The sequence below is a fragment of the Somniosus microcephalus genome, chromosome 13, assembly GCF_052327205.1.
Source record: "Somniosus microcephalus isolate GS21.2 chromosome 13, FLI_Smic_1.0, whole genome shotgun sequence".
Lineage (NCBI taxonomy): Eukaryota > Metazoa > Chordata > Chondrichthyes > Squaliformes > Somniosidae > Somniosus > Somniosus microcephalus.
In genome coordinates, this window is record NC_140999.1 from 10,735,196 (window position 1) to 10,748,296 (window position 13,101).

Consider the following 13,101-nt stretch of genomic DNA (forward strand, 5'->3'; position numbering starts at 1 on the left):
CCTGGAGATGCCAGAGGCAAATAAAACTGGTGAGTCAGGGATTCAAACATGCTTGGTCAGAAGTCCAATATTCTAACTTAGCCTTTGTTGCCACTGCAACATCTTTTGTAATAGACCGGGCAGATTTTCTACCCTGTGGGCTGTTTACTAGAGGCTCTCTGTGGGTAGGCGCCATACCTATACTAGTTATGTGTGCAAACTAAGTTTATGTTGCCTGGGACCTTCGGACCTCTTAACAGCAACAAGTGGGCACTCTAATTGTAGCCTGTACACTGAGTGAATACTATTAGTGGTCACTCTTTGCCCGATACGAGGCTCCCAAAACAAGCGCTCTACTCGGAGCTCCGGCACGGCAAGAGAGCCCCAGGTGGGCAGAGGAAACGCTTCAAGGACACCCTCAAAGCCTCCTTGAAAAAGTGTAACATCCCCACTGACACCTGGGAATCCCTGGCCCAAGACCTCACAAAGTGGAGGAGAAGCATCCGGGAAGGTGCCGAACACCTCGAGTCTCTTCGCCGGGAGCAAGCGGAAGCCAAGCGCAGGCAGCGCAAGGAGCGCACGTCAACCCAAGCACCCCACCCACCCGCCCCTTCAACCACCGTCTGCCCCACCTGTGACAGAGACTGCAGGTCCTACATTGGACTCATCAGTCACCTGCGAACTCATTTTTAATGTGGAAGCAAGTCATCCTCGGTTCCGAGGGACTGCCTAGGAAGAAGAGTGGTTACTCTCCCTACACTAATACGACATCCCTTTCAACCTTGCTGCAAACCAAGCTGTGTCGTGCACGGCCAGTTGAGACCGTGATTTAAACCCAGTTTCTAGGAACATTCAACCACTGGGCCAAATATCGGCCACCCTCCGTGGATCGTGGAAAAAATGAAATAACCTTACTTGCCATCGTGGAGGGTCACACCACATCATTCTACACGCAAAATGGTTGGTTTAGACTGACATTTGACCTAGGGTTCCTTAGGCAGAAATGGAACCCTATATTTGGGACTAGCTAGTCAACATGCACAGTAAATATCACAACTAGGGTTTCCATCTGTCCAGTGTTCAACAGTTTTGGCTATGTGGAGAAAAATGTAAACAGGCAGTCTAATTTTTAAAACAAGCCTTTTTATGCCCATTTACCTCTGTGCCTTATGACACTGAGACATTAATTATTGAAGGTATTAAGACTGTCAATGAATTTATTACCAGCACAGTAAACCTCTGAACTCAAACTAAGATCCCTTTATTGCGCTGTTCAGTTCTGGATTTGGCAAAAGTTGGAGAACCCTAACCACCCACGTTATCACTGGGTCTATGTAGCATATTGGTGTCAATGTGTTAAAGGATTGAAAGTAAATCTCACAAACTACTACGCCTTCTGTATGATACTCACCTCAAATGGCTCACTCCACCAGTAACAGAGGTGTAACTGATACTTTACCCTAGTGTTACACAAGTCAAAACACTCTCTTCCAGCCACAGCGTTTGTGAAGGACAAAATCTAATTATGCTTAATTTATGCAAATGTCCATCAGATTAAAATATCTCAGTGCTGTACACTATACCTCACTGCTGAACTGCAGTGACTGTTATGTAAGCAAATGCAGCAGCCATTCTGTGCCGGTATTGTCCCACTAACGAGCAAGGAGGTGAGACATTGGGAAAACCCCTTGCTCCTCGTCAACTAATGCCACGAGATCTTGAACATCCTGTCGAACAAGTGCAACAAACAGATCAAACCTCAGTTTACATCTTGGCCCGAAAACTTTCTCTGTAGGTGCAACCTGGAAGTTAGACCAGAAAATGCGCCCATTCTGCCAACATCAAGTTACGCTCAAATTTCCTGCAAATCGCATTAGAAGACACCCGGATGTAAAATGAGCATAAACAATCGGGACTCGAGCAAAGTGTCGAACTCACACCATATATTTCTTCTTTAAGTATGAAAATTAAACTTTCAACTCATTTAACCATCATTCATGCACATTAGGCACAGCATGTTTAAGAGCTTGCAATCGGGGAAGTTTTCAAATTTGAATGTGACTTATTCCAATGCCATAAAATCTATTCAAAGAAACAGAAAACACAGAGCATGTCTCAGTGAGGATATACATTTTTCTAAAATGCTCAAAAAATTGCAATAAAACAACAGAATAACTGGTTCCTGCTGCATCAGACTATTCACAATCCTACTTGACTCGGAGCGGAGTTTCTGACCCCATGTCCCCTCCATCACCAAAACCGCCGACGTCCACCTATGTAACATCGCCCATCTCTGTCCCTGCTTCAGCCTATCTAATGCTGTAACCCTCATCCATGCTTTTGTTACCTCCAGACCGGACTATTCCAATGCTCTCCTCCCACGCTCTGTAAACTTGAGCTCATACAAAACGCTGCTACCAGTATCCTAACTCGCACCAAGTCCAATTCACCCATCACCCCTGTGCTCGCTGACCTACATCGGCTCCCAGTCCAGCAACGCCTCAAAATTTAAAATTCTCATCCTTGTGTTCCAATCCCTCCACGACTTTGCCCCTCCCTAGCTCTCCAACCTCCTCCAGTCCTACAACCGCCGAGGACTCTGCATTCCTCCAATTCTGGCCTCTTGTGCATCCCCGATTTCCTTTGCCCCCCCCCTCCATTGGTGGCTGTGACTTCAGCTGTCTAAGCCCCAAGCTCTGGAATTCCCTAGCTAAACCTCTCTGCCTCTCTCTCCCTCCTCATTTAAGACACCCCTTAAAATCTACCTCTTTGACCGAGCTTTTGGTCACCTGCCCTAATAGATCCTTGTCAAATTTTGTCTGATAATACTCGAAGTACCGTGGGACATTTACTACATTAAAGGCGCTATATAAATGCAAGGTGTTGTTGTTGGACCCGAAAATCTGGTCAGAATTTGAAGAGCCTCTCTGAGCATGCGCAATTTCAGGAAACTCGTGTACAAGGCTTTGCAACTTGGGGATAGGCCCATTATCACAGACAGATACGTTTGGGTGGAGGGATCGATAGACGGTTATAAAAGAGAGAGGAGATTTAGACGTATTGTACTTGAGCACGAAATTACAGAATCTTTTAGGCCGCATGTGTGATTTGTGCTCTGCGCTTGTACACGGGCTCAAATACACAGGAAATTACAGGCCACTCCGTCATTTCCAATAATGCAGCATTCCCTCAGTACTGCGTTGGAAAATTATGAGAGAGTTTGGGTTCAAACACTGACAGGTATAAAACGATGCTAGGTTCCGATACAAATTTCAGGTAGTCCGATTAAAAACAAGTTTTTATGAAGTTAAATGTTTAAATTTAAAAAACCTCACATGGGGCTTGTGGTAAACCACGTTCACTATCGTATCACTGTTAGTAGTTAGCACTGTTCACCACTGTTCGTTATAACTGTATCACTGACCACTATTGTATCACGGTACGAGGTCGCCTCTTGCCACACTGCAAAACCTGGGATGACCACTGCCGACCGCCTTGGCTCCACCCACCAGGCCAGGTACAAAGGTGAGCGACTGGCTGGTATTCCTCCTGCTTGGATCGGATCACCCACGAGAGTGGGCTCTGTTATTCTGTTATTCCGATCCCTGGAAGTGGCCCACCAAGATCAGGAAGCATTCACCAGGTACTGCTCGCGACCCTGGGACTCGGGCCCGACCCCTACCACAGCACCCTTCCCAGCGCCGCCCCCGGGACCTACCTCTGCGTCGGCGTCCCGACCCGACCGGCCCCGCCACCGACATCGGGCATCCGCGATCGGGCCGCCGGCTGTTTTTTTTGTGGCCAGGAGAAGCACCCGAGGTCGCGCTGCCCAGCCAAGAACTCCATATGCAAAACCTGCCTGAAGAAAGGCCACTTCTCCAAGGCCTGCAGGAGTGGATCCTCAGAGGCCAGCAGTGCCGCATGCGAACTATGGGGGCGGCCATCTTCGTTTAGGGCAACTGAGGCCAGCATCCCCACACATGAGTCATGGGGGCGGCCATCTTTGTTTAGGACTTCCAATCCCACCTCCAAAGCGTAACCCTAGCATACGGTGGACCCCTCCCCCCACTCACAGTCAACAACCAGCAAACGTTAAACCGCCCACCGCGTAACACCTGCAGCCTCTCCACCCTCAAGGTCCCGCCACCCTCTCTGTTTGCTAACCTTACCCCTGACTGCAAACCCGTCGCTACCAAGAGCAGGCGGTATAGCGCCGGGGACAGAGCCTTCATTAGCTCTGAGGTGCGGCGCCTCCTGAAAGAGGGCATTATCGAGGGGAGCAGCAGCCCCTGGCGTGCCCAGGTCGTAGTCGTAAAGACCGGCGATAAAAACCGCCTGGTCATCGACTACAGCCAGACCATAAACAGATATACCCAGCTGGACGCATACCCCCTCCCCCGCATATCTGACATGGTCAATCAGATTGCACAGTATAAAGTATTCTCGACCATCGACCTGAAGTCGGCCTACCACCAACTCCCTATCCACCCTGAGGACCGCCAGTATACCGCCTTCGAGGCGAATGGGCGCCTATACCACTTCCTTAGGGTCCCCTTCGGTGTCACTAATGGGGTCTCGGTCTTCCAAAGGGAGATGGACCAGATGGTTGACCAGAACGAACTGCAGGCTACATTCCCCTACCCAGATAACGTCACTATCTGCGGCCGCGACCGGCAGGAACATGACGCGAATCTGGAGAAATTCCTCCGTACGGCCCAACGGCTGAACCTCACCTACAATAAGGAGAAATGCGTGTTTAACACCACGCGCCTTGCCATCCTCGGCTGCGTAGTGGAGAACGGAATCATCGGCCCCGACCCAAAAAGAATGCGCCCCCTCATGGAGCTACCCCTCCCCCACTGCCCTAAAGCACTTAGGAGAACCCTGGGGCTTTTCGCCTACTATGCCCAATGGGTACCCAATTACGCGGACAAAGCCAGACCCCTCCTGAAAGCCACTTCCTTCCCCCTCACGGAGGAGGCGTGCGCGGCCTTCTCCCTCATTAAGGGAGACATAGCCAAGGCCACGATGCACGCAGTGGACGAGTCCATCCCCTTTCAGGTGGAGAGCGACGCATCCGACTTCGCCTTAGCCGCCACCCTAAACCAGGAGGGGAGGCCAGTGGCCTTCTTCTCAAGGACCCTACAGGGCCCCGAGATCCGACATTCGTCGGTCGAGAAAGAGGCCCAGGCGATCGTGGAGGCAGTACGGCGCTGGAGGCACTACCTGGCAGGCAAACGATTTACCCTCCTCACCGACCAGTGTTCGGTGGCTTTCATGTTTAATAACAAGCTGAAGGGCAAAATCAAGAATGACAAGATTTTGAGATGGAGAATCGAGCTCTCCACCTACGATTATGAGATCTTGTACCGGCCAGGCAAGCTGAACGAATCCCCTGATGCCCTTTCACGAATGACATGCGTCAGCGCGCATATCGATAGGCTTCAGACCCTCCACGACCAGCTCTGCCACCCCGGAGTCACCAGACTCTACCATTTCATTAAGGCCCGCAACCTGACCTACTCCATCGAGGAGGTCAGGACCATGACCAGGAACTGCCAGACCTGTGCGGAGTGCAAACCGCACTTCTATAGGCCGGACCGAGCAAGCCTGATCAAGGCCACCCGCCCCTTCGAGCGCCTGAGCATCGACTTTAAGGGGCCCCCTCCCGTCCTCTGACCGTAATGTGTACTTCCTCAACATCGTTGATGAGTACTCCCGTTTCCCCTTTGCCTTCCCCTGCCCCGACATGACCAGTAGCACGGTCATTAAGTGCCTGAATGCCCTCTTCGCCTTGTTCGGGTTCCCGAACTATATACACAGCGACCGGGGCTCCTCCTTCATGAGCGAGGAACTCCGGCAATTCCTCCTAGAGGTATTGCAGCAAGCAGGACCACCAGCTACAACCCCAGAGGTAACGGTCAGGTGGAAAGAGAGAACGTGACGGTATGGAAGGCCGTCCTCTTAGCCTTAAAGTCTAAGGGCCTCCCAACCTCCCGCTGGCAAGAAGTCCTCCCGACAGCGCTGCACTCCATCCGGTCATTACTTTGCACGGCCACTAACACCACCCCCAATGAACGAATGTTCGTTTTCCCCAGGAAGTCGACTACGGGAACCACTCTACCAACCTGGCTGACCGCCCCGGGGCCGGTCTGGCTGCGGAAACACGTGAGGACCCATAAAACGGACCCCCTGGTCGAGAGGGTGAACCTCCTGCACGCCAACCCCCAGTACGCCTACGTGGCGTACCCGGACGGGCGGGAGGACACTGTCTCCCTACGAGACCTCGCACCCTCAGCCGATCCGGAAACACCGCCACCACCCCCCCCAACCTCAGTCCAGGTAGACGGCATGCCGGAACCCCACGAGCCCTCGCCGACCACGCAAACACCAGCATCAACACCGGATAAGGCACCAGCACCGGATAAGGCAACACCACCGCTGCGGCGATCGGAGAGGCTTACGAAGCCTCCGGACAGACTGACCTACCAGAATTGGTAGTACACTTCACCCCGCCGGACTTAATTCTAAACAAGGGGTGAATGTGGTAAACCACGTTCACTATCGTATCACTGTTAGTAGTTAGCACTGTTCACCACTGTTCGTTATAACTGTATCACTGACCACTATTGTATCACGGTACGAGGTCGCCTCTTGCCACACTGCTATACCTGGGATGACCACTGCCGACTCCGCCTTGGCTCCACCCACCAGGCCAGGTATAAAGGTGAGCGACTGGCTGGTATTCCTCCTGCTTGGATCGGATCACCCACGAGAGTGGGCTCTGTTATTTAGTCAATAAAAACCTTTAGTCACCTTCGTAACTCTTCGCCTTTTATTGGAGGAATTGATAGGTATATCAGGGCTTAAATCCAGTCTCATGACTGAGACATGAGTGCAACCAACAGAACTGATCTGACACCTAGAATTGCACTGTTAGGTGCATTTTACAGTGCAAGTGGGAACAGAAAACTCCACATGGTCAGCTTAATAAAATGGCAAGATTGACACAACTGGCTTCAGTGTCAGTGAGTTAGGGAGGTGGAAAGAATACGCATTCAGACAGTGTTTCTGCTCCTGTTCACCGGCCAGTACGTACGTGCGCGTGTGTGTACGTCAGGCGAGGACAGAATGATGCTCAGCTGTGATGCCCTCTACAGTCAAATAGCTTGTGGGTTCAAGTCCCACGCCAGAGACTGGAGGGCAAAAATCTAGGCTGACACTCCAGTGCAGTGCTGAGGGAGTGCTGCACTCTCCAAGGTGCCGTCTTTCGGATGAGACGTTAAACCGAGGCCCCGTCTGCTCGCTCAGGTGGACGTAAAAGATCCCATGGCACTATTTCAAAAAAGAGCAGGGGAGTTCTCCCCAGTGTCCTGGGGCCAATATTTATCCCTCAATCAACATAACAAAAACAGATTATCTGGACATTAACTCATTGCTGTTTGTGGGAGCTTGCTGTACGCAAATTGGCTGCCATGTTTCCCACATTACAACAGTGATTAAACTCCAAAAAAGTACTTCATTGGCTGTAAAGCGCTTTGGGATGTCTGGTGATTGTGAAAGGCGCTACAGAAATGCATGTGTCTTTCTTTTAGCTGTGATGCCCTCTACAGTCAAATAGCCTGCCAACATTCCCCCCAACCAAGTCTAGGTTGACATTTGAAAAATGGCCACTTGGGGAAGGTATTTGGAACCAAACCCCAGTGCATGACAATGCCTTAAAAGTGTTAAAAGGAGAATATTGTGACTTTCAGAGTGTCGAATAGCTCTTGGAAGATTCTGGCACAACATAGGGTGGCTGTGGAGGGCGTTAGGCCACTTTCCAATTAAATTTATACCTTAAAATGTTATGTTATGTATCGAACCTTGGTTAGACCACGCTTGGAATACTGTTGTACAGTTCTGGTCGCCATATTATAAAAAGGCTATAGAGGCACTGGAGAAATGCAGAGCAGATTTACATGGATACCACCAGAAATGCAAGGGTATACATCAGGAAAGGATGAACAGGTTTGAGTCTCTTCTCTTGAAAAAGAGAAGGCTGACCTAATAGAGGTCTTTAAAATTATGAAAGGTTTTGATAGAATAGACAGAGAGAGTGTTTCCACTTGTGAGGAAGAACAAAACCAGAGGCCATCAATATAAGACAGTCACCAAAAAATCCAATAGGGAATTCAGAAGGAGCTTGGAAATCCCTCCCTAAACCTCTCCGCCTCTTTCCTCCTTTAAGATGTTCCTTAAAAACTCCTCACCTGCCTTAATTTCTCCTTATGTGGCTCGGAGTCAAAATTTTGTTTTGCAACATGCCTGTGAAGCACCTTGAGAAGTTTTACTATGTTAAAGGCGCTATAGAAATACAAGTTGTTAGAGAGTGGTGAGAATGTGGAACTCGCTACTGCAGGGAGCGGTTGAGGCAAATAGCATAGTACTGTATATGCATTTAAGGGGAGGCTAGATGAAGGAGAAGGGAATAGAGGGTTATGCCAATATAGAGTTAGATGAGGAAAGGACGGGAGGCGGCCAGCATGGACTGGTTGTGCCGAATGGCCTGTTTCTGAAAGAAAGACTTGCATTTATATAGTGCCTTTCACGACCACCGGACGTCTCAAAGCTTTACAGTCAATGAAGTACTTTTGAAGTGAAGTCACTGTTGTAATGTGGGAAACGTGGCAGCCAATTTGTGCACAGCAAGGTCCCACAAACAGCAATGTGATAATGACCAGATAATCTCTTTTTGTTATCGGGCACTGGGGATAACTCCCCTGCTCGTCTTCAAAATAGTGCCATAGGATCTTTTACATCCACCTGAGAGCGCAGACGGGGCCTCGGTTTAATGTCTCATCCGAAAGACAGCACACTCACAGTGCAGCGCTCCCTCAGTGTCAGCCTAGCTTTATATGCTCGAGTCTCTGGAGTGGGACTTGATCCCACAACCTTCTGACTCGGAGGCGAGAGTGCTGTAGATCCTATGTAATCCTATGAATGGCCTGTTGCTGTGGTGTATATAATATATAATATAGAACATAAGGCGCAGGAGCAAGTCATTTGGCCCCTTGAGCCTGCTCCGCCATTCAATAAGATCATGGCTGATCTGATCTTGGCCTCAACTCCACTTCCTTGCCCGCTCCCCATAACCCTTGACTCCCTTACCATTCAAAAAATCTGTCTATCTCCACCTTGAATATATTCAATGACCCAGCTCTCTGGGGTAGAGAATTCCAAAGATTCACAACCCCGGGAGAAGAAATCCTTCTCATCTCCGTCTTAAATGGGTGACCCCTTATCCTGAAACTATGCCCCCTTAGTTCTAGATTCCTCCAGGAGGGGAGACACCCCCTCTGCATCTACCTTGTCAAACCCCTTCAGAATCTTACATGTTTCAATAAGATCCCCTTTCATTCTTCTAAATTTCAATGAGTAGAGGCCGAACCTGCTCAACTTTTCCTCATAAGTCAACCCCCTCATCTCAAGAATCAACCGAGTGAATCAGTATATTGTATGTAATAATTCTAATTAGTAAGGTTTCGTGTGGCAGCACCGAGGGAGTGCTGAACTGTTTGGAGGTTTGAATCTTTCAGATGAGATGTTATGCGGAGGGGGGGGTGGGTGAGGTACTCACCGTAGGCCTGTCCCTGCAGGTCGTACTGTTGCATCCTGTACACCGTGAACTCGTGGGCCGCCTCGATGGGCAGCGGGGAAACCAGGATCAACACGGCCGGGATGAAGACGATGAAAGTCAGCGGGAAAGAGCCCTTGAACATGTTGTCAAACACTTCACTCGCTTCCTCGAACATTCTGCAATCTTCGACAATTCTCTTATTTATATATTATTAAAAACAGAAACGAAAGAATTTATTTTGTGGGGTGAGGGGGGCGAAAATTAAAAGCTGTGGTGTTTGGTTTTCAGCCGCCACCTCCTACACACTCTCTCCCTCACACTGCCAGGGGTCCTTTAGGCAGGTCACAGACATCCTACACCCGAGGGGGGGCCTAAAAGCTGACCCGCCCCCTTACTCCCTATTCATTGGCTGGTTGCCATCCTTATTAACATAATCGGACCCCAACTCGGCTTCTGTATGGTCGCTCCTGCTGTCAATCAGACACAACCCTCCTCCCCGGTCACCTCTCCTTGAATGGTCAAGTCCTTTTTTTTTCTGTCCTACGTTTGTCAGCAAAAGTGTCCAGATTTTCGACCAAAAAATAAATACACGAAATTATCATTTTTTAAATTATATATATAAAAGGAGGGAGGTTAGATTGGAATTGATTGCACGGACCAGCCGCGAAAGTGGTTGATACGCATGCGTACCAAGCGGCTGGCGGCGGCAATGATTGACATCCACGCCGCCCAATCAAAAATGGAGCTCCGACCGACGGGCCCGCGGACAATGGACCAATCATAGTCGGGCGTGACCGGGGCTACAGTTTTCCCATGATTGGCGTGGATATCAGCCAATAAAAGTTTGAAAAGGGAATGTGTAGGCGCGGTAATGGATGGCTGCTTCGAGGGGGTGGTCTTTCCTGGTTTTAAGAGGAAAGCGGCAGTTTTTGAACCAAAGATGGCGGCTAGGAGTCGCAGGAGTGTTTTGTGAGTAAACTTTAAAAAAAAAATTAATGATTGATTTCTCGTTTCCTGCGGCACAGGACGTTTCCAGACCGGGAATAAACACCTAAAAAGGACTGAATGTTGATCTAAGAGTTTAATATTGGCTGGCGTTTGGATTTAAATATTCAGCGAGTCCTGTCAGTTGAAGAAGGCCGGTTACCAGGGTTACCAGGTTTTGGTGGGTCTGGGTCTGGATCTGGGCAAGGGATGGGGGGGGTCTTGGCTTCACTTGTATCTCTGCATCATAAGGTGCATAGTATCATAGGGAGGAGGTGTGGATTTTTAAGTTAAAATCAGACTTTTGGAGTCTGGTTTACGCGTTATAAATTTCAGGGGCTCCAAAACTGAGTTCACTTCAACAACAACAACAACTTGTATTTCCATAGCGCCTTTAACATAGTGAAAAGGTCCCAAGGCACTTCACAGGAGTGTTATAAAACAAAATTTGACACCGAGCCACTTAAGGAGATATTTGTGCAGTTGGTCAAAGAAATAGTTGTAAAGGAGCGTCTTGAAGGAGGAAAGAGAGGCGGAGAGGTTTAGTAAGGGAATTCCAGAGCTTGGGACCTAGGCAGCTGAAGGCACGGCCGCCAATGGTGGGGCGATTAAAATCAGGGATGCTTAAGAGGCCAAAATTGGCGGAGCACAGCTATCTGGGAGGGTTGTGGGGCTGGAGGAGGTTAGAGAGATAGGGAGGGATGAGGCCATGGATGGATTTGAAAACAAGGATGAACATTTTGAAATCGAGATGTTGCTTAGCCGGGAGCCAATGCAGTTCAGTGAGCAACGGAGTGATGGGTGAATGGGACTTGGTGCGAGTTAGGACACGGGCAGCAGAGATTTGGATGACCTCAAGTTCAGGGAGGGTAAAATGTGGGAGGCCGGACAGGAATGCGTTGGAATAGTCAAATTTAGAGGTAACAAAGGCATGGATGAGGGTTTCAGCCGCAGATGAGCTGGGGCAGGGGTGGAGTGGGGCGCTGTTCCGGAGGTGGAAATAGGTGGTCTTGGTGATGGCGCAGATATGTGGTCGGAAGCTCATCTTGGGGTCAAACATAACACCAAGGTTGCGAACAGTCTGGTTCCGCCTAAGACAGATGCCTGGGAGAGGTATGGAGTCGGTGGCTAGGAATGTTTGTCAGTGCGTGGCATAGCTATCGAGTTTTTGCAGTGGAATGAATTTTGTGACTAACTGCAAACCACTCCTCCTCATTAGTAGTAATGCATTCAGGTTGCGTTCAGTAACAGTATTACAATAATGGACAGCGCATAAATATGGAATAGTCCCTGTTTGAAAAATATAATGTCAGGTTGAAGTTGAGATGGTGTGACTGTACATGAAGACCTAGAAGGCTTAAGTGTTGACTGTTGCCCACAACGTTATTTAAAAAAAAGTACAACTTGCATTGATATAGCGCCTTTAACATAGTAAAGCATCCCAAGGCACTTCACAGGATCGTCATCAGACAAAATTTGAAACCGCATTACATGAGATATCAGGACATGACCAAAAGCTTGGTCAAAGATGTAGGTTGCAAGGAGCCTCTCAAGGGAGGAGAGAGAGAGACGGAGAGGTTTAGGGAAGAATTCCACAGCTTGGGGTCTAGACAGCTGACTTGTTCGGCTGCCAATGGGGGAGCGATGAAAATCAAGGATGCACAAGAGGCCAGAGTTGGAGGAAAGCAGAGATCCTGGAGGGTTGTAGGGCTGGAGGAAGTTAGAGGTAGGGAGGGGTTAGGCCATGGAGAAATTTGAACACCAGGATGAGAATTTGGACCGAGAGACAATGTAGGTCAGCGAGCACGGAGGTGATGGATAAACGGGACTTGGTGCGAGTTAGGACACGGGCAGCAGAGTTTTGGATGAGCTCAGGTTTACGAAGGGTGGAAGATGGGAGGCCGGCCAGGAGAGCGTTGGAATAGTTCTCCCACCACTGCTGTTCCTTTTTACCAGTGGATGCATGTGTGATATCTTTTTGTACCAAGCTCAGTCTGTTAATGTGACCATGACTGACTCCATGCATTCTGTGCTACTATATAGCTGCTGTGAGTCACGTGGCCGACTTCTGTTATTACATAGAAACATAGAAGATAGGAGCAGGAGTAGGCCATTCGGCCCCTCGAGCCTGCTCTGCCATTCAATGCGATCATGGCTGATCATCCAAATTCAGTACCCTGTCCCTGCTTTCTCCCCATATCCCTTGATCCCTTTAGCCTTAAGAAATATATCTAACTCCTTCTTGAATATATTTAATGAATTGGCCTCAACTGCCTTCTGTGGTAGAGAATTCCACAGGTTCACTACTCTGGGTGAAGAAATTCCACCTCATCTCTGTCCTAAATGGCTTACCCCTTATCCTTAGACTGTGACCCCTGGTTCTGGACTCTCTTGCCATCGGGAACAGCCTTCCTGCATCTAGTCTGTCTAGTCCTGTTAGAATTTTATAAGTTTCAATGAGATCCCCTCTCATTCTTCTAAACTCCAGCGAGTACAAGCCCAATCGACCCAATCTCTCC

General features: G+C 49.1%; 2 protein-coding genes across 4 annotated transcripts in view; one reads left to right on the forward strand and one right to left on the reverse strand.

Moving 5' to 3' along the window:
* ncln (nicalin) overlaps positions 1-9,945 on the reverse strand; it is a 47,014-nt gene extending 37,069 nt beyond the window's left edge. For 2 of the 3 annotated variants that reach the window (XM_086004498.1, XM_086004497.1), the window contains exon 1: positions 9,599-9,943. In XM_086004498.1, the coding sequence (XP_085860624.1) occupies positions 9,599-9,773 (175 nt within the window). In that variant the 5' untranslated portion in view covers positions 9,774-9,943. Of the gene's footprint in view, positions 1-9,598 lie in introns of all 3 variants that reach the window. The other variant, XM_086004499.1, reaches the window with a different exon arrangement.
* A 484-nt stretch (positions 9,946-10,429) lies between these two features.
* The window catches only part of haus8 (HAUS augmin like complex subunit 8), a 57,743-nt gene continuing 55,071 nt past the window's right edge, over positions 10,430-13,101 (forward strand). Inside the window, exon 1 of the mRNA XM_086004500.1 lies at positions 10,430-10,567. Within this exon, the coding sequence (XP_085860626.1) occupies positions 10,470-10,567 (98 nt within the window). The 5' untranslated portion in view covers positions 10,430-10,469. The remainder of the gene's footprint in view (positions 10,568-13,101) is intronic.